This window comes from Ursus arctos, unplaced genomic scaffold, assembly GCF_023065955.2.
Source record: "Ursus arctos isolate Adak ecotype North America unplaced genomic scaffold, UrsArc2.0 scaffold_8, whole genome shotgun sequence".
Classification (NCBI taxonomy): domain Eukaryota; kingdom Metazoa; phylum Chordata; class Mammalia; order Carnivora; family Ursidae; genus Ursus; species Ursus arctos.
This window is the reverse complement of record NW_026623100.1, coordinates 8,372,112-8,398,402: the sequence shown is the minus strand read 5'-3', so window position 1 is coordinate 8,398,402 and position 26,291 is coordinate 8,372,112. Positions and strand designations below refer to the sequence as shown.

The following is a 26,291-nucleotide window of genomic DNA, read 5'->3' as shown; positions in this document are numbered from 1 at the left end:
CTACTTGAAAGACGCCGTCTTGGACTTCAGTCACGTCCACTTGCCTGTGGCTGTGTTCACGCTACCACGGCAGTGTGGAGTCGTTGTGACAGAAACGGTAAGGCTCACCACACCTACAGAAGCTGCTCTCCTCCCCCTACAGAAAACATTTTCCGAGCCCTGGTTTAGATGGTGGGACTGTTCATCGGGTCCCCTGGAACCGCCCATGAGGATGAAACGCACGAACTCACACAACATAATGAGAAGAGTGCCTGGTGTGCAGTAAGCGCTCAGAGAATGATGCTGTTGCTGCTCAGCTATCTGGGGGCCGAAAGGGTGGAGTGGCTGGAAAGTTCCGGAATTGTACAGCCTCGATTGGGGGTGGTATCGATCATGAAATCGCAAGAAGATTGCTATGGACTGAACTGTGTGCCTCTCAAATTCCAATGGGGAAGCACAAACTCCCAGTGGGTCTGTATTTGAAAATAGGGTCTTAAGAGAAGCAATTAAAGTTCATTAATTACTTAAGGTTAATGAGGTCATAAGGGTGGTGTCCCCATCCGATGGGACTGCTGATCTTATAAGAAGAGACCAGGGAGGGGCATTCAGAGGGAAGCCCGTGTGAGGACCAAGCAAGATGGGGGCCACCTTCAAACCCAGGAGAGAGGCCTCAAGAGAAAACCAGCCCTGCTGACACCTCAGTCTTGGACTTCCAGCCTCCCGACCTGTGAAAAAATACATTTCTGTTGTTTTGGCCTCCCAGTCTGTGGCTTCTCGCGATGGCAGCCTGAACTACAACAAAGATGGCAGGGACTGAATGGTGACTCTGAGGTGGTGAGCACCAAAAGCCTGCCCCTCTGCCCCTCTGGCCACAGAGGTTGCAGAGGGAGGGTATTAGAGGATGGAAGGGGTTAAATGAGGACGGTGGTAGATAATATATGTAGGTTGGAGTCAACTTATAAAATCCTAGAAGTGTTTTTTTTTTAAGCTTAAAACGGAGACCTATTATATGTTGGCAGACCCTCTCCCTCCATTGGGAGACTCGGTGTCTAAGGAGCCCAGGGAGATGTGGGAAAGACACACTCCAAGCTGACTCCGGGAAGTATGTGTATTTTTTTAAAAAATATTTTATTTATTTATTTCAGAGGGGGGGAAGAGAGAGAGAGAGAGAGAGAGCACAAGCATGAGTGGGGGAAGGGGAGAGGGAGAAGCAGGCTCCCCGCTGAGCAGGGAGCCCGATGTGGGGCTCGATTCCAGGACCCTGGGATCATGACCCGAGCTGAAGGCAGATGCTTAACCGATTGAGCCACCCAGGCACCCCAGCTTGTGTATTTTTACCATCCTAATACTGTGATATCCCCCGGCATCATGGTAAAAGCTGTCCCCACTACAAGAACCTTGACAGTTTCTAGCCGGGCTGTGCATTTCATTTCAAATCTACCCACCCAGCTACCAATCCATTTGTTTCACTTTATAATTTAATTACTGCTTGAGAAAATGACATCATTTCTTTTTTCCTCTTTGAACTCAGGTATTATTTGACATTCACGTTATCTTCTTTACGCAGCATGACCTATCTTTTAAGGCATCTGACTTGTTTTAATCCTCACAATCTCCACGTGACGTAGGCCCCCTCTCACGATTGCCTGGTACGTGGTAAAGAGCTAACTCAGTAGGCTGCAGCTGCTTAAACCCTGCGCATTCCAAACAGAGGCCTGTTTCAGGACTGGCCCTCGACTGGCTCCTGGGACATACCTTCTGAGTCCCTGACACATCCTCCTTTGTGAGAGTGTTTTTGTATGCCTGAGGCCCTGGGCCATGCAGGATCAACGTGACCTCATGGGGTCCAGAGACGGAGTAGCTAAAATCACTCCTGCAGACACTGCAGCGCCATGTGACCAAGTTACAGCAAAAACCCTGGGTATCGAGACTCAGGTGATCTTCTCTGGTGGGCAATACTTTGCATGTGTTGTCATGCTTCATTGCTGGGAGAATTAAGTGTGTCTCTGTGTAATCCCACTGGGAGGGACTCCTGGAAGCTTGGGCCTGCTTTCTCTTGGACTCTGCCTTTGATGACCATGACCTGTATCCTTTTGCTGTCGCAAAGCAAGAGCTCCTGCATCCCATGAGTCGTTTTAACGAATCACAGTGCCCCGGGGTGGTTTGGGGGCTCCTGACACAGCTGGCCAAGCAGATTCTCCTAGATCCTCTTCTCCCAGATGGCTTGTGTCATAAAATGGAAGCCTTGAGGCACGATTCATTAACACTCATTCTCACCCACTCAACTGCATTAAAATCTTGAGAAAGGTACATTTGTTAAGCAAAGCATATGTTTTGCTTATATATTAAGGAACTTATTTTCGCCTGCCTGGAAGCTTTTCTGTATTACACAGCCTACTGAGTTATAACGAGAGAAAGAGTGGACATGCCCACACTCTCAGGGCACTTGCTTCACGTGAGAACACTGTGCACCATTTGAAAGTGTTATGGTCTGCTGTGTTTAGGACACTGCAAAACTGTGGTTGCTGAATTGTGAATTTTTCTTGTGGGTTAAGATGAAAGAACGCTGGGAAGCAATCCACATAATAACTACAAAAACCGAATCTACATGGAACTTTGTAAAAAAACGCGAGACAGGAGAAAATAAGCAAGAACGGTGAACGGGAATTAATTTACATATACTGGACCAGACTGTCATCAGTTGTACCGAATTCTTTGTTCGCTATTAAAGCTAATTTCTTCACAAAATTGCTCTTTGATGAAAGCAACAAATTAGTATTCATAAGTAAGTCATTACCGAATTTAAATGGGGCCATCAGATTTAAATAGGAAGCGTTTTGCTTCCCCACTGGTGGTGATTACACAGAACAGAAAGAAGATTATGTAACGATGTACTATATGTTGGCTAACTGAACATAATTTTTAAAAAGGAGATTATGTATATAAATAGGTAAACAGAAAACTTTCCCTTTACACGGTGGGCAACCCGGCTAGACTCAGTGTAAGTTCCCTCCCACCTGTGGTAGGCAGGACAATGCCCCCTCCCCCCAAAGACGTTTGCAGCCTAACATGTGCCTGTGTCACCTTACATGGCACAGGGAAATTAAGGCGGCTAACCAGCTGGCACTGGATAGGGAGATTATGCCAGATTATGCGGCTGGGCCCAATGCAGTCACAGAGGTCCTTAAAGGTCACAGGGGAGACAAAACAGAGCGTCAGAGAGATGCGGCTGTGAGAAAGACAACTGGCCATCGCTGGCCTTGAAGGTGGAAGGGGCCACAAGCCAAGGAAGGCAGGCAGTTTCCAGAAGCTGGAAAAGGCAAGAAGATGGTTTTCCCCCTAGAGCCTGCAGGAAGGCACCCAGTCCTGCCTACACCCTGATTTTAGCCTACTAAGAGCGGTTTGGGACTTCTGACCTCCACAGCTGTAACAGAATCGATCTGTGGTGCTTGACGTGCCTATGCTGTGGTGCTTTGTTGCCACAGCAAGCGGAGACTAATACAGCATCTGAAGGAGGTGGGACGGCAGCCCCAGCCTTAGTCCTGGGAGCACGACACACCGGAGTTACTGGCAGCGGCTGCTCCTGAGCTGGTCAGTAAAGGCGCCAGCGACCAGCAAGGAGGGTGCCGTGTACCCTGGGGACCCTTTCAGTTTCTGAGAGCCTCCTTTGGTGAGCAGGTGCCAGAGACCGCACCCTCTCTCCTCTTGACACTGTACTTTGTATACTGTTTGGGCATTCACTTCTCCCCGACACAGCGTCAGGGAACCCTATTCCCCCCCAGATCCCGAGAGCTGGGATCGCCTACACCAGCCAGCACACTGTATCCCCCGGGCCAGAGCGATGGCCTCAGGGATTGGCACAAGAAGTCTGGTCACCAAAGCTCAAGGAGCTACTTGCTGGGGACTTCTGGAATGGCAGCCCCTGACTCTCCTTTGCAGTCTACCTGGAGAGGTGCTCACTTTCACTGGACATGAAGAGGGAGCGGCCTCGAAGCTGCTGGCACCACAACTGGATCACAAGCGGGGCCGCCCTTCACATGAAGCAGAAGAGAAGGAGAAGAGGAGAAAGGGGAAAATCTCATTTTGGCGGACACTGCAGAGCCCCTAAGAAAAGCCTACCTCTGGACTTTTCAGATAGGTCAACGAATACATTTCTTTATTTCTCTAAGTGCACCTGAGCTCATTTTTCTCTTTCTTGGCATCTGAGAGGCTCCTCACTGACAGAAGGGTTTGCCGTTTCTGGAACTCTCCCTGGTTTAGAAGGGATCCTGTGGTTGAGGCATGCCCACCTGACGCTGGGTGGTATTAAGAGTGATCTGCAAAAGAGTTCTCCATACAGGCAGTAAAATCTTGATGGAACTGTGTAAAGTAAGGATGGTTCCCATATGCATCCGTTTCTACTAACACAGTATCGTGCAAAGCAAAGCTGGCCCGTGTCTAAAAAACATTCACAATTTATACATTTCTTTGAGATAAGACTGTATACACCATCCGTTGGAAGCAGTTCTCCGTGAGTCTCTCATGTTTCCGACCTCCTGTGAGCAGAGGACTGGCTTCCTTTGTTCAGGACCACCTTTTCCCAAAGATGTTTCTAGAGCAAATTGCTTGGAAGATACAGTGTTTTCCTCTGGGGCAAAGGGCAGGCTTATTTACTGTCCAGTAGGATGAAGACGTGGTCTTTCTCGGGGACGGTGGTGGGGGCAGGCAGGCTTGATCTCTGGTACAGAGATTTTGTTTTCCTAGGCTGAGGGATCCTCTCCTGTTGCGCAACCCACTGTGCATACAGGTGCCACCTGGCCCTTGTCACCTCCCTGTGGGAACTGGGGCCCTCAGGAGCCCCTGCTGTAACACGCCACTGCTCTGGCCACCGCTCACGGCGAGGAACACAGTCCTTTGTCTCTGATGCATGAGCTTTGTGTCTTCTGCCAGCATCTGCAAACCACGGCGAGCTCACTCGTTGGTTAGAACGAACACAGCCAACTTGCTGGCAAATAGGGTCAAATCTTAAGACCTGTCCCAGTGCTTGACACCATGTAAAGCCAGTAAGTTTTTTTGCTTTTGGTCGGAATTGAATCACTTTGGAATCAGTGAGGTAAAAATAATATATCATACTGATCATAGGCTCTGATTTGCATATGCATATATATCTTTGACTAATAAAAACGGGAGAATGAGTTATTTTAAAACGTGATCTGCCCATTAGACAAAAATACTTTATTTTATATGGATTAGAGAGTGAAATAACGAAAAAGACCTTGCTGGTGTGAAATCTGGAATCCGTTGGTGGCCTCGTTCTTTCTGGTTTAGTCCGGGCCTTGGTGGTCCATGCCCCGACTGGGGATGGGTGCAGCACTGGCAGGAAGGGAGCTGCCTCTTCTACTGAACCTCCCCCACATCTGGTTACTTCTTGTTCCTGGTTATCATTTTGCGCCCCAGTCTGATACCCCATCTGCTATTTCCTGACCTCCGACTCCAGCTTAACTGCATTCCTTCACTCCTGATGGAGCAAGAAAATAAAATCACTACTGAAGAAACAGTAACTAACTGCAGCTGGTCAGGAGCTCCTGCGTCTCTGTGTGACTGGGGTAGAGGACCCGGTGGGGGTGGGGGTGGGGGGTAGCCAGCACATCTCCGGAAGGGCTACTCTTCTGTTCAGGAAAGCACGTGAATGAGTCTCGATGATCAGGACAAGGCAAGGCCCCCTCCCCAGGGCACCCAGGAGGCAGGAGTGCAGGAGGAAAGAGAGGTTAAGTGCGTACAGTCCTGTAAATGGCGGCCTCCCTGATGTCATTGCATTTTGGCTTCTGGTACCGGCAGGAGACACGGAAGAAGGAGTTTGGTTCTGTTTGCGTCGGTTGCTGAGACTCAGGGAAGAAAAGAAAGCACAGGCAGGAGACGTGGCGTTTGGAAGGGATGCCCAGCAGTGTGGCGGAGGCTGGAGGTAAGGAGCAGAGGCGCTCTCCATGCCCGCGGTGGGGGCCGGCCAGTGACGAGCGGGGACGCCATGCGACCTTCTGAGATGGCGGCTGGGCTGCCCTGGCAGCTCCTCGCCTGCGGCGCTGGCCTGAAACCACTTCCAAGATTCCACCCAGGCCCCCTCTGCCGTTCTGCCAACACCGCCAGCAGCCCATCCCGGGCAAGCGGGGCTCCGCTCTGGCCACCGGCTCTGAGATCCGCCACGGCTCCCGCCTCGGAAAGAGCACAGCGGCTCCCCGTAGAGGCTGCACAGACCGCAGGAGCCCTCAGAGCGGGCTTCGCTTTGGTCCTTGTCCCGAGTTAAGTGATCTAGTCGGCGGGCGGGGCCTGAGGGGTAGCAGCCACGCCCTCTAATGACGCGGCCCGGCATTGCACGTTCGGTCGTCCCTCCCCAAACCCCACTGTCCATCTTGCCCGAGAATTCAGCCAGAGAAGCTGCTGGCACTCACTTGAGAGGAGGGAAGGAGAGAAGGCAGCTCCAGAGCAGCCGAACCGGGGGCTGTGCGCGCTCGGTGGGGAGTAGAGCCGTCTGTCTGCAGAGACTGTGCGGTGGGGGGGAGCGAATGAGCGAACCCGCCCCCTCCACGTCTGCCCTCCAGCCCTCAGCCCTCAGCTCCTAACCTGTAGGACGGAAGGCGGCAGCCTAGGGCCAGGCCCTCACAGGCCGTAAGGACTGCCACGCGCACCGGAGCCCCGTCCCGTCTCACAGGGAAAGCTTTGCCGCTTCGAGAATCCCATCTGCCTGCCGCCCGGTCGACCTCAGCACCGCCCGCTCTGCACACACATCCCGGGGAACGGGGCAGAAAGGCGGGGGAGAGAGAACTAGGATCAGCAAGCGTGCAGCCTGCAAACACCCGCTGTCCCGGCAGACCCGGGTGCAGGGGGTCCTGGGCCGGGGCGCTGAGGCCGGGGCTGTCCTCGAGAGGCAGGCAGAGATGAAGGGCATCCTGGGGAATGAGCTGGTAATGACTGGGACGAGCAAATGCGAACACAGCTTTAACATGGGAAGGAAGAGGCAAAGAAAGGAAGGGGCTTTCAAGAGGTTAGTGTCTTCGTTGGTTTTGTTTTTTAGATTTATTTATTTACTTTAGAGAAAGACAGGGAGAGACAGTGTGCGAGTGGGGGGGGCAGAGGGAGAGGAGTCTCAAGCAGACTCCGCCCTGAGCGCAGAGCCCAACCCGGGGCTCGATCTCAGGACCCTGAGACCATGAGCTGAGCCGAAACCAAGACGCTTAACGGACTGAGCCACCAGGCGCCTCGGCGTCTTCGTTTTGAAGGACAGGTCAGGTGGGGCTGGATGAGATGGAAATGGTGGACAGACAGATGCGAAGTGGAGATGCTAAGCCGGTGGAAATCACACCTACCATGTGGATTTCTACTCCCCTCCTGTGGAGAGACGTGGTTTTAACAGGGGCCCGTTCTGCACATGGTCATTGCGGGGCATACGGGGAGCGCTCGGTAAATATTGTTTGAAAGAAAAATTTCCTAGTCTCATCACAATATTTAGTATGCTCCTTTGTACACAGTATGCTTAATTCAATTAATATTTAACTGAATTTATAGTATCTCCCTACTGCATCTCTACATTATTAGAATAACAGCTTTCCCTCACAAATTCCTTTGTAATCCAATTAATTAAAATCTTTTTTCTTAGACATTTACTTACCAATCTACACATTAGATAATTTAGGTACACTTCTGTATTATCTCAGGAAAGTGACTTCAATTATGTCCTTTTTCTGATGGGGGAGACCCAGCTTACAGAAGCGAAGGGACACTAAGAATATACAGAATTTATGTATTTATTTATTTTTTTTAAGATTTTTTTTTATTTGTTTATTTGACAGAGAGAGACAGCCAGTGAGAGAGGAAACACAAGCAGGGGGAGTGGGAGAGGAAGAAGCAGGAGCCCAGTGGAGAAGCCTAATGTGGGGCTCGATCCCAGAACGCTGGGATCACGCCCTGAGCTGAAAGCAGATGTTTAACGACTGCGCCACCCAGGCGCCCCTTATTTATTATTTTTAAAAAGATTTTATTTACTTTTTTAAAAGATTTTATTTATTTGACACATAGAGAGAGAGAGAGCACGCACAAGCAGGGGAAGCTGCAGGCAGAGGGAGAGGGAGAAGCAAGAGCAAGGAGCCCGATGTGGGGCTCGATCCCAGCACTCCAGGATCATGACCTGAGCCGAAGGCAGGCACTTAACTGACTGAGCCACCCAGGAGCCCTAGAATTTAAATGTCAACATTGAATCCTGAGTTTTTGTACTTCTTCCAATGACAAAAAGAAGAGAAAATTAGACAAAAATGCATTAGGAAAATATTTGCAAATTATACATCTGACAAGGATTGTATCCAGAATATAGAAAGAACTCTGACAACTGAATAATAAAAAGAGAAATAGACCCATTAAAAGCATGTAAAGGTATTAACTAGTTCTCCAAGGAAGATACACAGATAGCTAATAAGAACATGAGAAGACACTTAACACTAGTAGTCATCAGGGAAATGCATATGAGAACCACGATGAGATACCACTTCGAACCCACTAGATGACCATCATAAACAAGGCAGACAATAACAAGTGTTGGTGAGGATGTGGACAAACTGGAAACCTCATACATTGCTGATGGGAAGATACAATGGCACAGCCAGTGAAGAAAACACTCAGTTCCTCAAAAAGTTAAACATACAGTTACCATGTGACCCAGCAGTTCAGTTCCATGCTAGGTGGATACTAAAGAGAACTGGGGGGAGGGGAGGAAGCCCATACAAAAACTTTCAAATATTCATAGTAGCATAATTCATAAAAACCAAAACATGGAAGCGAATGTCCATCAACTACTGAATAAATCAATAAAAATAGATAAGTAGACTGTGGCGTATTCATACAATAAAATGGTATTTGGCCATAAAAAGGAATGAGGTATTGATATACCCTAAAACATAACGAACCCTGAAAGCTGATGAGAGAAAAACCCTCTGAAGTTCTGCAACGGAAACCATTCTAGATTTCTTTCTAAGTCAGCATGATTGTACATAAACTTTGCTCAAACCAAAAGCCTGATTTATGGCCCCCACGCACGCTGCACATCTGCTCTGTGAACGAATAGCCTAAAGGAAAACCATCTTGTCCTTGAGATATTGATCAATGCTCCTGTGCCCTGTGTTCCCTGGTGATAAAACTCTAGATTCCTGCCTCTATGCTAATCCATAATCTTTTGAGCTTCTACAGGATGTAAAAAGTATATAACCTTGAAAAAACAATTCATTCTCTGGAGTACTTTCTTCGCTATGAAAAGCATGTTTCCTAGGAAGCTGTCCTAACTTGGGCACGAATAAAATACTCTTCCTTGCTGTTAGAGATTCTAAAAGATTTGTTCATTTTGCATCAACAAGACATCGTGCTAAGTGAAAGCAATCAGTCATAAAAAGCATATATTATATAATTCCACTTACAGGAAATGTCCAGAATAGACACGCTCAATAGATACACAAAATACATTCGCAATTTCCAGAGACTAAGGGCCTTGTAATAAAACTGTTACATCTATCTTAACAAGCCTAAAAGCTTTCTGGAAGGTGTGTGTTTCAGGGAGGTACATCCTTCTCATGAATTCGTATCGTTCCAGCTCAAGGTGGAATCATGTCTAACAGGTGGCTGATGGGGAGAGGGAGTCAGAGACGTGGGAAAGACATAGTATAAAGACAAGAGGAAACAGAATCATCAGTTGACCTGTGAAATGAGTGCCCTGGGAACCACAGGGACAGAACTTCACGGAGCTAAAACGAAATTACGGAGAAAGAGGTGGCTGCAGGTTTCTGGGAGCAGTGACCTTGGAAATGAGTGGAAGACAGGAGAGAATACTCAAATACCTGCTCAGGAATCCTTCCCTTCACACAGCTCCCTTCTGTCCCAGACAGCTCTTCGAAAAGCAACTCAGGTCAATGTTAGCTTCAGGATTTTAGGGATGTGCGGGCAAGGGAGAGGAGCCAACGTGACTCTGGACAGGGAGCCATCGAGTTAGAAGATTTATATGTTGCCTTCAAGGGGAACGAACAAAATTCAGTGAAGAGAAATGGAATTCAGCTTCTTTATCTGATGAGGGCTGGGCCCTGCACGTTGAAACGCACGTCACGTCTCAGGTAGATGGAGTGCAGACGGAGATCCATCTTGGCCGTTAGCAGGCAAGTTGTTGCAAGCACATGCTTACTCTGTGTGTTCACTTGACTGAACTCTCCTTGAGAATGACGGAGAAGAGCGCCTTCCACACACAGTTCTAGGGGCACGGATCCCAGAGCCTGCTTTTGGGCTGGGCTGAGGTTTTTAGCTACCGTTCAACATAGCTTTTCTTCTTACAAGAACAGTTAAAAAGATGCAGGCTAAGGGGCATTCACATTTCTGGAATTTCTTGCTATCTTCTGCAAAGAAGGAACGATGCAACTCAGTTCACTATTTTAGCTGCGTGTGCCCACCAGGCATTTATCCTGTGCCCGTGGCATAAAGGCAGACCAGCCCACCCACCGACACCCTCCCACGTTTCACCGAAGGAGTTTCTTGTTCTGTCAATGTGCCTAGCACATGCAGGGGCTGCTCAGAGGAGACGGCGGGAACCTGTGTCCAAGCACATTGTCCCAGACCCTCTAGTGTGAGCGTTTTTGATGTGCGATTCTTCAGTGTTGAATCGCCTCTGCCGCGTGCATGCTCCAAGCAAATCATTCGGAAGGACCATCGTCTCTGAAGGGCTCCCGTTCTGCATTTCACACGCCCGCTGGCTTCAGTCCGTTCAGTCTGGCAGCTCCCTCTCAGAAATTAGTTTCCTTTACAAGCCGGAATCTTAGCTCTCCTCCCGCCAAACCACGCTGAGCCCTGGTCCATCTAAGAGCTTTGACAAGGCTCATTGTTTGGGCAGGGATGCCCTCAGACGGAGGGAAATGAATGGGCCATGGCAACACTTCATGAAAAGCCTTTGGGGAAAAGGAAACAAGTGTTTTCAGATCCTTCTTTTCTTTTCTTTTCCTTTTTCTTTTCTTTTCTTTTCTTTCTTCTTTTTTTTAAGATTTTATTTATTTGAGAGAGAGAGACAGAGACAGCACAAGCAGGTGGAGGGGCAGAGGAAGAGGGAGAAGCAGACTCCCCACTGAGCAGGGAGCCCGACGTGGGGCTCAGTCGCAGGACTCTGGGATCATGACCTGAGCCGAAGGTCATGATCCCAGACTGAGCCACCCCAGCATCCCTCAGATCCTCCTTTCTTGATAATTGAATAGAAACCTAGCATGTGTCCCAACTATCAATCAAATTTTTTTCATTGCAAGAAAAGCACCAGATAAGCCCCTTTTGCTTCTATTTATTTCCAGATCTTCAAAATGAAAGTTCAACTAATGCCAATGAGCAGAATGTCACTCAACAGAAGAGCCCTCCCCGGCCTGGAGGCAAAACCTAAACCCCACGGTGTTCAAGCCTGCATGCTCCCTAAGGAAAGATGTTTCAGCAGAAGAGAAATGCTCACGGTCAATCAGTATTTACTGGATGTTCATGCAACGGGGTCTCTTGTCTGAGCATAAATTCCCTTGGGCATAGGAGCTTCTCTACATGCTTATGTGTTTGAGGGGAGAGGAACATGAGAGAGCAGGGATTGCTCAGTGCTGGTGAGCACTGGCATCTCATTCTCAGTTTGTCATGTTAACCTGAGCTGGGAAACCTGAGCTTTGTCCCTTAGAAACCACCAATCCTGTCCTTTTTCGGTACTGAAAGTCGCTTTCTGCTAATTATCCAGTTAGATTCCCTTTCCAAATGATCTCCAGGAAGAAGGCAGAGTAATAGCACCCAATTCGATATGCCCTGGGCTGGGAGTCAAGACAACTGCGTGCAATTAAATCTGCTAACGTCCCTGTGAAATTTTAGGGTACGTTCAGGGACCAGAGGATCGGAGTGGTAAAAAGTTTGGGGGGAAATCCCATAACCAGATGGCATGGAATAACCCAGGATGAATTTTACAGATTCACTGAAAAACTCTTTAAGGTCCCCGTAAACCTGTAAAATACGGAGAAATATTCGTTCCTTTGCTTATTCTCAAGATGTTGGCCTCGCCCAGCTTCAGTTAAGGAAAGAACATCTGCTGTGTATTTTCTTCATCATTAAACTTCCTGAGAGTTTTGGATACGCGATACTCTTCTCCCATAGCAGTTTAGATCCAACTTTATCATGAATCTACAGGCCAGCTGAGAGACCCAAGTATCATGTTTGGGAGGCATGATCTGTGTCTACATACATATGGCGTTACTGAATGAAAAGCCCTTCTTATATGTATCATGGAATATTCCTCAGCCAAGAGCAAAAGGGAGCCCTGCCATCTGGGACAACATGGATGGCCCCTGGGGACATTACGTTGAGCGAGAAAAGTTGAACAGAGAAAGACAAATATGGTATGATCTCACGTACATGTGGAATCCAAAAAAAGCCGAACTCACCGAAAACAGAGAGTAGGATGGCGGTTACCAGGGCCTGAGGATTGGGGGAAATTGGGGAGATGTCGGTCCAAGGAGACAGACGTGCAGTTGGACGATGGATACGTTTTGGACAGTTAAGACACAACACAGTGATCACAGGCAAGATACCATTTACATACTTCGAAGTCGCTAGCAGACCAGATCTTAAATTCTCCCCACAAAAAATAAGGGGTAATTATGGGACGCGATGGAGCTGTTAGCCAACACTACGGTGGTAATCACACTGTAATATGTAAATGTATGAAATCAACACGCTGTACACCTCAAACTTATAGAATGTTATATGTCAAGTATATCTCAGGCAAAAAGCGCATTTCTTAGCTACATGCCAAACACCTATATCAGCTTTGATGGCAGCAAGCTTTTAGGTTAAACCTCTCAAATGAATAAAACTGGATCAATCAAATATTGAGTCAATTAGCAAAGACTCAGGCTCTCTTATCTATTTTGAGAGGGAGGAAGGCTCCCGACTGCGCAGGGCCTCTCAGGCCATTACTAAGGATTTTGTTATTCTTCCCAATGGAAGCATTTAAGCAGGGGACTTCCAGGATCTGATGTGGGTTCTGAAAGGTCCCTTCAGCTGCTGGATTGAGGATGAATTCAAGGTGACAGAGTGGACTGGGGGGATCCAGTGGGGGTGACTGAGGTATATGCCCTCGAAACGGGTAATAGTCGGATATGCGTGTGACAGTACACACGTGCGTGCACACACACACACACACACACACACAGCTGTCTGTGTGCGGAGCTCCATAAGCAGAGGGCCGATCAGCCTGCCTTCACAGCAGAATCAGATGCACTGGGCTCACCCTTGGCGGGCACTGTGCTCGGCCCTGCGTCGGGGGCTGAGGCCTGTCCGTGGAGGTGGGGCTCGCCAGCCGGTCCCAGCGCCCCCTCTGCGGACACCAGGGCTAACCCCGATGCACGCAGAGGCAGGCTGCAGCTGAGATGCCCTGTGGGCCTTTCAGGAAATGGCTGGGAGGGCACTGCTTTTCCTTCTCTTGGCGCATCGGCGGCCACATTGCTTCCTTCCTGTCTGGCCTTGGTTTGTGGTTCGGGTGCTGCGGCTCCTCAGCCCCTGCATGGCCCTCGGGGCCCTCAGTGCCCTGACGCATCACGTGGAAAGAACAGGAAAGAACAGGTTCAGGCTTTGTCTGGCCACTAGGATGCAGTGGGGTGGCCCCTGCCCCGCCGCAGGGGTGGAGAGCGGCAGGGGCCCATGAGCACACAGCACGCACCGAATGTGCTGGCAAAAATGCTATAATAGCACCTTTTCAATCTCCACGGACACCAGCTTTAACGAATGATGGCAACGCTCATTTTTCTGAGTATGAGCTGCCTTCTGAAGGTGGAAGGATCAGGTGGCTTTGAGTTATCGTCATCATCATGAGAAATGGGAGTTTTGTTTTTTTTTATCCCCCTGCTCTGTGGGAAATGCTTTGCCATGCTTGACAAAGAGGCCTGGTCCCACGGGCCGTCCGTCTAGGCCCTGGGATCAGGTAGGAGGGCCAGCCTGTTACTGCCTTGCCAGGTTGTAACCTTGAATTTCTGGCGCGTGGGGGCAGTTCTTCGCCACGGATGCTTCCACCTGATGCCTTGCTATGCTCCTGTGGCCCAAGGAGCTCCCACTAGCTTGATTACTCAGGACTCCAGTGCTGGCCTGTCTTTCTTGTGAAGTCTCTGTGCTCAACACCCCCAAGATTCTGGAGGCAAAACCCAAAATGTAATGCTGAATTTGGACTATGAAGCTCACACAGAGGAAACACACCTGGGCACAGGCCGTTGATTGCAAGTAGTGACCCTTGGGGTGACACCAAGCCCCATCGCCTGGTCACCTGAGCTTCCCCGCTTCCTGTGGCTAAACTGGATTTTTGTGTGTATTTCTTTCAGCTCTATTTCAATGCTTTGGAAGCTTAAGCAGGGCAAGGGGGGGAGCAGTTCTGAGAAGTGGTTTCGCGAGGATCTAGACATAGGTGTACCAAGGGTGGCAGCCCACACCTCCTCTTCCAGGCCAGACGTACCAGTGTGCTGAGACACCAAGGCCCTAGGGCCTGGGGGGGCGGCCTCGGGTCCCCAGCTGCCTCAGCCAGCTCCCCTGGCATGCTGCCCTGACGTGTGCACTTTCTGTAAGTGGTCTGCACACTGAAGACGGTCAGCACGCATGGTTCCAGGCCCTGCACGCAGGCAGGCCCGGTTCTTAGGGACCTGGATCCCCCCAGCGAGGCCCTGTCGAAGCCGATTTCTCATGGCTGCCAGCTTTCAGCTCCTGCTGGCGTCCCCTGGGACCTTCCAGTCGACAAGTCCTCCCACACCCGGAGCGCTGCTGCGGCTGCGCACACCCGGCTCCGGGTTCTGTCGTCTGTGTCCAAGAGCAGCTGTGGCATCGCCACGCTCCGGCCTCGTGATGACTTTTAGGATGCCTAACTTAGGAACTCCTCCGACGTTTAGCCAGGTATCCTGGGAATAGACCTCTGGTGCCAGTGAACTCGGCAGGCCAAGAACAGAGAGAATATTCCATGGAAGAGGAAACATCCCTTTCCCTGGCTTCTTGCCAGACCCTCTAGGGAACTGGGTCAGCTCAACTGCCTCCAGCCCTTGTCAGCGTCCCAAGGGGAAGCGACGGGGTCTTTTTATCTGGGTGGCATTTTACAGCATGTTGTTGCTTTGATTATTACCACCCCCCATCCCCCAAAGAGCTAATCCTTTTGTTTGCTTACTATGTTTTTTATGTTTTGCGTAAAGAATAACAGAGTTTTGGAATTGGGATGAATCCTAGCCTAGTTCCTAAAGCGTCACTACGTTTTACAATGAAGCGACAGAGTCCTGGGGCTTAAGGGACTCGCCTGAGGCCACCTGCCCCTTCGCTGCTCCTCGGGGGGTTCCTGCATGATCGGCCTCACACAAGCTTGGTGCAGCCCTCTCCCTGGCAGAATGCGACCTCAAGCTCCACAAAAGGTGCTGGATTAGCGTTTCATCTGCGCTGAAGTGGCTTTTCTTTTAGGCTTTTCAAAAAAGTGTGTTAAAGACTTCAGGGTCTTTGTGCACACATCTCTGGGGGTGTGGGGGATGGCGGGTTTGGAATTAATTTGAAAAACAAGAAACAGAGAGTGAACTAGGGAGCCCGCTGGGGGGCGGTAAATGGATTCCATGCTACGTGTGCCTCACAGACCAACCGCGGGACCTTCCTTCACCAACCTCCTCTTCCTACCCCTTTTCCATCATCACAGGAGCTGCCATTTGTCCACCAGGTATCGTGCGAGACCCTCAACTCTCCCAGTAACCCTCTGAGGTAGGAATTCTTATTCCCATTTCACAGAGAAGGAAGCCGAGGCTCCCGAAGTTGAAGTCACGGGTCCCCAATCACACCGCTTGGTGAGTGGCGGACTCCAAGGAGTGGAAAGCCACTCTTCCCACTTCAAGTTGGTGAACCCATCACTTTGCATCTCAGGGCCCTGCTAACGTCACGTGACCCAGGGAGGTCCCACCCCCTAGTTTCCCTGTTATATGCAGAGGACCTGTGGGGGCAAGGCCAACCCCTTTGTCTACCTGCAGAACTCTCCTTCCGATTCTGGCAGCAGGAGGGAGGCCATGGGGTTCTTCATCAGATCGGCCACTGCAGGGTCTTTGGGGGTCATATAGAAGAAAGGAATCCCAGTGCTGTTGTTCAAGGGGCCGTCGCTGATGGGCAGGCAGTTCCCAAACGGCAGTCCTGGGATCTAACAAACAACAAAAAAGGCTTTTTCAGTGCAGGGTTTTGGGTTGATCTGAGCTGGGAGCTTCGCTTGTGTCTCTGGCCGGGAAATATAGCAACGAGGATGGCATGGCATCACTATGGTTTTGACAGGTAGTAACGAAGGCACAGTGGTTCCCAATGGACCCAGTTCATCCAGTGATGGCTCCAGAATTTCTACAGAGGAGCTGAGCAGGGGCATTCTGTTTGGAACAACAGCTAGGGGATTATTTTTTTTTTTTTCCCAAATGTTCACTTTTTTTTTTAAAGATTTTATTTATTTATTTGACAGAGAGAGAGAGACAACCAACGAGAGAGGGAACACAAGCAGGGGGAGTGGGAGAGGAAGAAGCAGGCTTCCCAGGGGAACAGGGAGCCTGATGCGGGGCTCGATCCCAGGACCCTGGGATCACCCTCTGGGCCGAAGGCAGACGCTTAACGACTGAGCCACCCAGGCGCCCCTAGGGGATTGTTCTTGAAGCTGCTGCATGTACACAGAAAAATGCTCACTTTGTGCAATTTAGAGTTATTCGTGGGAGGGGCAATGAAATGTATGGAGGGGTGCTAGAACCTTTCCCACAAGCTGCCCCTGGGAGCCCCACTGTCCCAAGGTTTTAAAAACTTCGGGGATAGAACTTAGGTCTTAACTTTAATATCTTCCGTGATCTTTGGACTCCGGGAACTTTCTACTGCTGTTTCTTTTAGAGCCACACCATTTTCTTACGTATTAGTTACATTTTTCTTGTAATCAATATTTCATTATCTAATTCAGCAGCTCACCCTGGCAGTCACAGAAACATGCTACACTTGTTTTTGTTCACGATCGTCTGGTGGAGGAGGTAAAGTTCTCAGACATATACACAAATATTTCTCGGGTTTTCCCAACCCCTGCTGGGTCCCACATCCCAATCTTCATGAGCTTTATTTACCCTTTACAGAGTGCTCCTTATTGTCACTGAGCTCAGAGCCCAGGGGTTGTCTTTGTCTTTAAAGTGATACAGGGCAACAGTGTGTAGACTTGGAATAGGGATGACTTTCGTCTCTGAAGAAGACGCAATGCTTAGGAGTCTTCCAAAATGGTAATATGCGTTCACTCACAGATTCTGTTTTTCAGCTTGTCGTAACTGCCTAGAGGCATGCTTTGCACACATGATGTGTGCATGGGAAATGTTCTCTGAATGTATTGAATTTGGATTAAATGTCCATAATGGAAAGGGGAATTCCTAACAAAGCTAAGAAAAGAGAGGTTGAAAGTCAAAGTATCTTCAGTACATCAGCACTAGACTTTTAATTGCTTGAAACAATCTGTATTTTTTTAAACATTCACTCTATCTAGATCCTTCTTTCTTTAAAGTTTATTGATTTCTTTAAGTAATCTCTACACCCAATGCGGGGCTCAAACTCACAACCCCCAGATTGAGAGCCGCATGCTCTTCTGAGCCAGACACGCACCCTGAAAAAATTTGTTTTAAACGAAGATCAGCTTCATATTTAAGCTTCATATCTTCCTAAGGCGTGTCTTCAGAGCATAATGTATAACTGAGAGAAACCACTTGGATGCTGTGACTGTGGTTAAGATCACTGCCATAATCAAAGTAAACTTATTTATTTTTTAATAAAACAGGAACTTCAAAACTACATAGTCAACCACTTAATTTCATAGAGGAGGAAAGCAAAGTGGACAATCCAGTGACTTGGCCATTTCCAAATGGGTGAGACCCACACCTGGGTCAGAGCCTGCCTGCTGGCCAATGACCTATACATTCCAAAAAATTTGTTTTTTGCATAAATTAAATAGGAGTTCAAACTACCTCCCTGTAATAAAACCTTTATATGGATCTTACCAGCCCTGAAAGCTTTCTGGAAGGTGTGTACTTATGGATGTCACATCCTCATATTTCTCCATGTCATGTTGGCTTAAGGTGGACTCCTGGCTAACAAGTGAGTGAAACATTTGCGAAATGAATGATAAAACTGCAGCTGAAAACTGCTCATTCCAGTATGTGTACACTTTGCACCCTAAGCCTCCTTTCGAGAAAAATTTTTGAGTTCCATATTTCAAAATGTCAATTTCCACCAAAACCCCCGTGGTGTCTTTCTCCCAGTGCCCAGCGTCAGTAGGTGCCCGGGAAGTTCGGGTCTGTTGGGTGCCGTGGGCCGGGAGGCTGCGTGCGCCTACTCTAATGCCCACGGCGGGTCTGGCTTCTTTTGTCCAGGTCTCCAGTCGGGCGCTGGTTATGTGTAAGCCTCTTTGACCACCTCAAGACTGCACTTCAGTCCCCAGCGACCTGGCAGGATGCCTGGCTGTCAGCACCCACCTCCCCCTTTGCCAGGTTAAGCAAAGCACAGTCTGGTTCCATTATTCACGCGCTGTCCACAGTGCAACCCAGCCCGCTGGGCACGTCTGTGAGACCTGGGTCCGAGCACGGGGAGCGGTCACTAGCATTTCCCCGTCCCCAGGTCACCGCGAGGCACGCACCTGCAGCCGGCTCCCCGTGGGGCGGCTTACCTTCTCGTGGGCGGACACGGTGGCCAGACAGCCCCAGGCGCTGGCGTGGGCCAGGAAGCGGGCGGTGCCGGGGCACAGCCTCGGACCGCTCTCGCGCCGGTAGGAAAACATCCCAGGCGGCGCGGGGGGCGGCCTGGAGCGGGCGGCGCCGGGCGGGGGCGGCAGGTGCGCGTCCTCCTTGTGCGCCGAGGCCGGGAAGCTGCGCTGCCAGATGCTGCCCGAGTCCTCCAGCAGCGCGGGCAGCGCCTCCTCGGTGGAAGCGCTGTCCAGCTCCTCGTCCACCTCGTTGGTGACGGCCCAGGACACCGAGCTCACTATCACGTAGCCCGCGGCCGGGGACAGCAGGGCGCTGCAGCACAGCAGCCAGCAGAGGCGGGCGGCGGGCCGCGCGGGCCGCTGGCCGCGGCGCACGGACATCTTGCAGCGGCGCGCCCTGCCGCGGGGACCGCCTAGAGCGCGCGGGCGGCCGGCGAGAGCGGCAGCGCCCCCCTGCGGCGGGCGCGCGGAACTGGACTCGGCTTCCGACCGCCGCAGGATCCCCGGGCGGGGTCCTCACCCCGGGAAGCCCTCGCCGCCTCACGCCCGCGTTGAGAAGTCCAGGCTCCGGGAAAAGCAGATTCCACTCGCGCGCGGCACGTCCTGCAGCCGCCGTGCGCAGAGTCCTCACTGCGTGCCAGGTCCGGGGATGGGCTTGTTTCCTGTTGGATGGCACGGGTTCTGCAGCCAGACGGTGGTGGGCGTTCAAATTCCAAATCAACACACTCCTCTAGTCAGCAGCTCTGTGACCCTGCCAAGTCACTGAACCTGTCTGTGCCTCAGTTTCTGTATTAGAAAAACAAGCAAACCACAGTATCTAGCTCACAGGGGCGATGGGTGGGAGAATGAAGTAAGTTACCATCTGCAAAGGCTGAGAACAGTGAGGGGCATGGAGCAGGCGTTATATTTCTGTAATATACAAAGGCAGAGATTGTTATCATTTTATAGAGGAGTAAACGGTGGAGGGAAGATGAGCACCGAGTCAATCTGATGCCAAAGCTGATTCCCTTGCTCTGTAAGGACAATGACCATCTTAACACTTTGCTCGGACAGGAATGCATTGCTGCCAGTTCATCTGAAAGCAAAATCAAATGTTTACGTATCAACTAAAGTAAAAGAGAGTGCACACCCAGATACAAACTAGCTGGGACGGACCAGGCAGAGAACTGTATGAACGCACCACAGTTTTGAAACATTCTCCTATTGGTGGAAATTTGAGCTCTTTCCAATAGTACACTTTTATAGATATCAACATAATTCTAAATTATTTTCACTTTTGAACGTCTGCTTATGGCATTCCCTTATCTGCCCATAAGGACACATATTCTGCTCTAGATTTTCTATCTAAAATCTAACAGTCCTGCTTCCAGTTTGGTATGGATCAAAGTAACAAGAACTAGGACCGACTTCTTGTAGCTATTTTGGCAAATGTTCCATTGCGCACTAACCAGAGGAGCCGTTGTCTACCCTGGCTCCCCATCTACCTCCTCCTTTTCCCTTCTCTTCAAAGCCATTTCTCTTTAAAAATCTACTTAATCTCCTCAGTGCGCTCCAAGCTGGCCTCCTCCCATCCCATCCCAAACACCTTTTCCAGGATGCCCTCTTTCTATGGAGAGCCTCAGGGGAGTGCTGGTATGCTCCTCCCAGCGATCCGTCTCCTCCCGAGGCTCTGTAATCCTTGCCGACCTCTCTCCCTCGCCCCCAGAATGATGTGTGCCACAGTCTTGCAGAGGCAGTAGGGCAAGTCATTAAAAACATGGGCTCTCTCAAATGACTACAAATAAAGCCAAATCCTGCTCTATCACCTACTGGCTGTGTCTGCAAAGGAAGGACAGTCACATCTCTCCCAGCGGCCTATGAGGAGCGAGGAGCGCAGAGCAGAGCGGCCCTCTGGCTTCTCTTGGCTTGCTCTTCACATGATCTCCAGTGAGCCCGGCAAGCCTGGCGGCTGACTCCTTCCACCAAGGCTCTTGCCCTTGGCGGTGAGGGGCTACGTCTTCCTCTAGGCTCTGGTGAAGGTGGGTGTTTTCCTCTGCCAGCCCCAGCACAAGATGTGAAGAATAAACACCCAATTCTTACTGTTTGTTGCTGGCAGGATAAAGTCCGAGCTCCTCAATCCAGTATATAGGCCCCCTGCAGCCTGGTCCCCGCCTGTGTGTCTGTCCCTGTCTGTCCCCCCTGCATCTCCCTCCCAGCCTCTTTGTGGTGCTACAGTCAGTGAGCACCCACTTGCACCATGTGGATAATACAATGAATATTTTGACCCATCTGCATCCTCATTCTTCATCTCTCTGTTCATTTATCAAGCTACATGATAACAATTGGAAAAATATTTCAAGTAAGAGGACATATGCAGAAAATGCTTAAAATACATATGTACGATTTACAGAATCACTAAAAAGAAAATCTGTTAAAATCACTCAGTGAGGAAATACTACCGTGACCTTTACCAGTTCCCCAGGTGCTCTCCATCCGCTCCTCTCCCCAAATCGCAATCCCCTGCCTCCTCTCCTAGAGGTAAATACTATCTTGACATTTGTGATACACATTTCTCTGCTTTTCTTTACAGTTTCACGGCCTACATATGCATCCCTCCATGCTACAGATGGATCTTACCTATTTTGAACTGGATATAAATGAAACCATACTCGATGTATTTTTTTGTGTCTTTGTACGTTCAGTCAAAATTCTGTTGTGGGAATCGTTCTTGTTTTGTTGTTTGTGGATATGTATAGTTCGCGTTGTGTAGCTGTATGACCATTTATTCAAGTATCGTCAGTAGATGTTTGAGTAGGTTTTCTTTTTCAGAGAGGGTGAGGCCGGCAGGTCAAGAGATGACCACCATGGCAAAGGTGATAATTTATTCCACTCATAGAGCCCAAGAAAAGGATCTTCGACCAATGGGGACAGGAGCCAAAGGATAAATAGTCCCCATTGCCAGGTCACAGGTGGGCAATTCACTTTCCACAGTTTCTCAGAGGGTGTCCCGCAGGATTGAGCCCCAGTTGCTCACGGTGCTAACAACGCGATCACACCCCCTTCGAACGGCTTTCCTTCCTCCCCAGTCTAATCACTCTGGGGCACCGCCCCTGTTCATTAGGACTACATCCCAAGATAAACTACCTGAGGCCGAGTCCTTGTCTAGACCTTGGGAGGGCCCTAAGCTCAAGTGCTGGAGTTTCTCTAGAGTATATACTTGTAGTAGGATTGCTGCTTGTGGGGTGTAAGTATGCTTAATTGTATTATAGAATGTCAAACTGATTTCCAAAATGATTGTACCAATTTACATTGCTACTATCAATGACTAAGAGTTCCTGTTGCTCCACAGTCTCATCAACACAGATTATTGTTAGATTTTTCTGGGTTTTGTCTCCTCCCCTCATTTTTATTTTAATGACATGTGGTTGGTTGATTGATCACTTTTTCATCCTTTCATTGGTCAATTGGATAGCCTCTTTTGTGAAATGCCCATTAATGTCTTGTGCCCATTTTTATTGAGTGGCCTGTGGGGTTTTTTTGTATTGATTTGTAAGAACTAATTTTATTTTCTGTATTCCAGTCCTTTGGTGTTGAAAAGTACCACAGCTTGTCTTTGGGTAATTGTTAATGCTAATATTTTTATGCATTAACTTCACGGGGCAAAGGGAGGCCCAGACAGTGGGTAAAACATTTATGGGTGTGCCTGTGAGGGTGTTTCAGGAAGACATTAGCCTGTGAGTCAGTAGATGAGGAAAGAAGATGGGTCTCACCATTAGGGGTGGCATCACCCAGTCCTTCCTTGAGGGTCTGAATAGAGCTGAGACACCCATCTTCTCCTGCCCTTGGACATCAGCACTCTTGGTTCTCAAGTTTTCAGATGCAGGCTGGGATTGACTCCATTCACACCGCTGGTTCTCAGAGCTTTGGGTTTGGACTGGGACTACACCCCTGGCTCTCCCGGGCTTGCAGCTTGCAACGGCAGATCTTGGACTTCTCAGGCTCCATAATCGCATGACCTAATCCATGTTGTTCTATGTATCAGTAGTGTTTTCCTTTTTATTGGTGACTAATATTCCCTTGTGCGGCTATACCACATTTGTTGATTCATTCAACAGTTGATGGATACTTGTGTTGTTTCCTTTTTTTTTTTTTTTGCTATTATGCATAAAGCTGCTAATAACATTCACATACAAGTCTCTGTGGGGACACATGTTTTCATTTCTCTTGAGTTAATACTTAAGAGCAGGATTGCTGGGTTGTATGGTAATTATAGGTTTACCTTTATAATAAATTGTCAAGCTTTTTTTCCCAAGGTGTCTATACCATTTTGCATTCCCACTGACATTGCATGGCAGTTCCAGTTGCTCCACATCCTTGGCAACACTTGGTATTTGGTAGCTTTTAATTTTAGCCATTCTACTGGATACGTAGTGATATTTCATTTGCAGTTTTTTTTTTTTTTAAGATTTTATTTATTTGACAGAGAGAGAGACAGGGAGAGAGGGAACACAAGCAGGGGGAGAGGGAGAAGCAGGCTTTCTGCTGAGTGGGGCTCGATCCCAGGACCCTGGGATCATGACCTGAGCCGAAGGCAGACGTTTGACGACTGAGCCATGCATTGGCTCAGCCACCCATTGCAGTTTTAATTTACATTTCTCCAAAGATTATTAATATTGGGCAGCTTTAAAAAAATAAAATTGAGCAAATCTCATGAATAAGTTAAGCCTTATGCCCAACTGCTCAATAAAAAATATGTATTCTCACTAAATATATATATATGTGTATATATATATATATACACATATGCCATATATACATATATATATATGTATATATGGCAGCTTTTTATGTGCTTTTTGTCTATCTTCTTCGGTGAAGTATCTGTTTAACTCTTTACTCATTTAACAATCTGGTCGTGTCTTCCTATTGTTGAGTTATGAGAATTATTTTATATATTCTCCATACTAGTCCTTTGCCAGGTATGTGTTTTGCCAATATTTTCTCCCAGTTTGTGGCTTGCATTTCCATTTTCTTACCAGTGTCTTTTGAAGAACAAACACTTAAAATTTTGATGACATCTAATTTACCAATTTTTTTTCTTTCATGGTTTGTGCTTTCTGTATCGTTTCTAAGAAATCTTTGCCTGACCTAAGCCCATGAACAATTTCTTTGATGTTTTGTTCTAGAGGCTTAATAGTTTTATCTCTTACATTTAGCTCTATATTCCATTTAAAGACATTTTCTGTATATGGGTGAGGTTCATTTTTTCCCTACAGAGATCAAATTGACCCATCACTCCTTGTTAAAAAGACTATCCCTTCTCTTGACTTACATTTTATTGTCGTTTTAATGCTGTATTTCTCTTAATACAATGAGATATTGCTATTATTCTTTTATTCAGTCCACATTTATTTATTTTTAAAGATTTTATTTATTTGAGAGAGAGGGAGAGAGAGCTTGAACAGGGGAGAAGGGCAGAGGGAGAGGATCTCTCCCCACTGAGCACAAAGCCCGACTCGGGGCTTAATCTCAAGACCCTGAGATCATGACCTGAGCTGAAATCAAGAGTCAGATGCTTAACTGACTGAGCCACCCAGGCGCCCCCAGTCCACATTTATTTAGATTTAGCTACGTATTCTCCAATTTCCTCACTCTTCATCTTTTCTTGTATCTCAGATCTTCCATTTGTGATCATTTTCTTTCTTACCGAAGTATATCCTTTAGAATTCCCTTTAACAAGGGTCTACTAGTGGCAAGCTCTCTTTTGTTTGTCTGGAGTTTACTTCTCTTTCACTCACAGAAAATATTTCCTCTGAGTATAGAATTCTAGCAGTAGTCATGTCTTCAACACATGGAAGTTATCTTTCCATTTTTGGTTTCCATGTTGCTGCTGAGAAGTCAGATTTCAGCCTCATGGCCACTCCTTTGAAGATGCCAGCTCTTTATTTTTCCTGTGGCTTTAAAACTCTTCTCTATGTCTTTGGTACGCATCTAGGTGTGGGTTTCTTCCTTCCTCCTCTCTTTCCTTCCTTCTTTCATTAGAAACATTTTAGATCGCTCTGTTCTCTAACCTGTGTCTCTTTATCTTTGTGCTACACTTTCGATAATTTATTATTGTGGACAGAAACTTTGTGTTCACCCCCACCCCCAATTCATATGTTTGGGGGGGCTAGATTTGGGGATGGGGCCCTTAGGAAATAAAGTTAAGTGAAGTTGTAAAGGTGGGCACTGATCTGATAGAATTAATGCCCTAACAAGGACACCAGAGAACTCTCTCCCTGTGTATGTGCACCAAGGAAAAGCCATGTGATGACATAATGAGACGGTGGCCATCTACAAACCAGGAAGAGAGCTCTTACCAGAAACGGAATCAGCTGGAGCCTTGCTCTTGGATTTCCCAGCCTCCAGAACTGTGAGAGAAGAAATTTCTGTTCTTTCAGCCACCCAGCCTGTGGTGCTTTGTTATGGCACATGAATACAAGGACTATACTGAAATGGGTTTGTCCCTTATCCTATTGGTGGATATTAGTCTTCTTACCAGCTATTGTCTATTATAAATAAAGCTTCAATAATACCCTCGTGCAAGTCTTTTTGTGAATATAGGTTTTCTTTCTTCTGGGTAAATACTTAGGAATAAAATCGCTGGCTGATAGAGTTGGTATACGTTTATACAAAACTGTGTTATGGACTGAATGTTTGTGCCCCCCCTCTTCATATGTTGAAGCTCTACCCCTCATTGTGACGGTATTTAGAGATGGGGCCTTTGGGAGGTAATTAGGGTTAGATTAGGTCAGAAGGGTGAGGCCCCGTGATGGGATTAATGGCTTTATAAGAAGAGGAAGTGAGAGAGTTCTTCCCCCCACCTTCCTGCCCCACTGTGTCTATGCACCAGGGAAAGCTGTGTAAGGACACAGCAAGAAGAAAGGTAGTTGCAAGCCGGGGAGGGAGCTCCCAGCAGGAACCAAGTCGCCTGGCATCTTGATCTTACACTTTTGGCCTCCAGAATTGTGAGAAAATAAATGTCTGTGGCTTAAGCCCCCCAGCTGGTGATATTTTGTTATGATAGCCCAAGCAGACAGAAACACTGTCAAACTGTTTCCCAGTGTGATTTTTATCATCTTAGGTCCTGCATGACTGCCACATGAGGTCTCCAACCGAGGCATGGCCACAGCACTTACCCAAAGGAGCTGCTTTGAATTGGAACTCGGTTACTTGGCTTAGTAACGTTTTCCAGAGATTTCAGGTGTGTTTACTGTAAGCAATCCAGAACCATCGGGTATGTGCTACTGTAGCAAGGACGCTCTCCTAGCCAATACTCTCGGGTTTGGTTGCAGGAGACTGGCCATCGGTATCTTTACAAGGAGATTTAACTAGTAACGGGAGAGAACGGATTGCAGATCTGCTGCTCACCCATTACTTCCCACTCACAAATACTTTGTCAAGAACAATGAGAGCCAGGTGGTCAGAGGTAACAGGGCGCGGTTTAAAGTTTGGGGCCGGGAATGTACAAGACGCGCCTGGGATGCCTTCTCAAGTCAGAAAAGAAACAAAGCTAGAAAAGATGAATGGGTCA

General features: G+C 48.3%; 1 protein-coding gene across 1 annotated transcript in view; it reads right to left on the bottom strand.

Moving 5' to 3' along the window:
• Positions 1-19,120, bottom strand: part of CREG2 (cellular repressor of E1A stimulated genes 2) — a 32,642-nt gene extending 13,522 nt beyond the window's left edge. Inside the window, exons 1-2 of the mRNA XM_026488137.4 lie at positions 18,704-19,120; positions 16,011-16,180 (exon numbers count right to left, since the gene is read on the bottom strand). Coding sequence (XP_026343922.2) covers positions 16,011-16,180; positions 18,704-19,120 — 587 coding nt within the window. The remainder of the gene's footprint in view (positions 1-16,010; positions 16,181-18,703) is intronic.
• Positions 19,121-26,291: the final 7,171 nt, after the last annotated feature.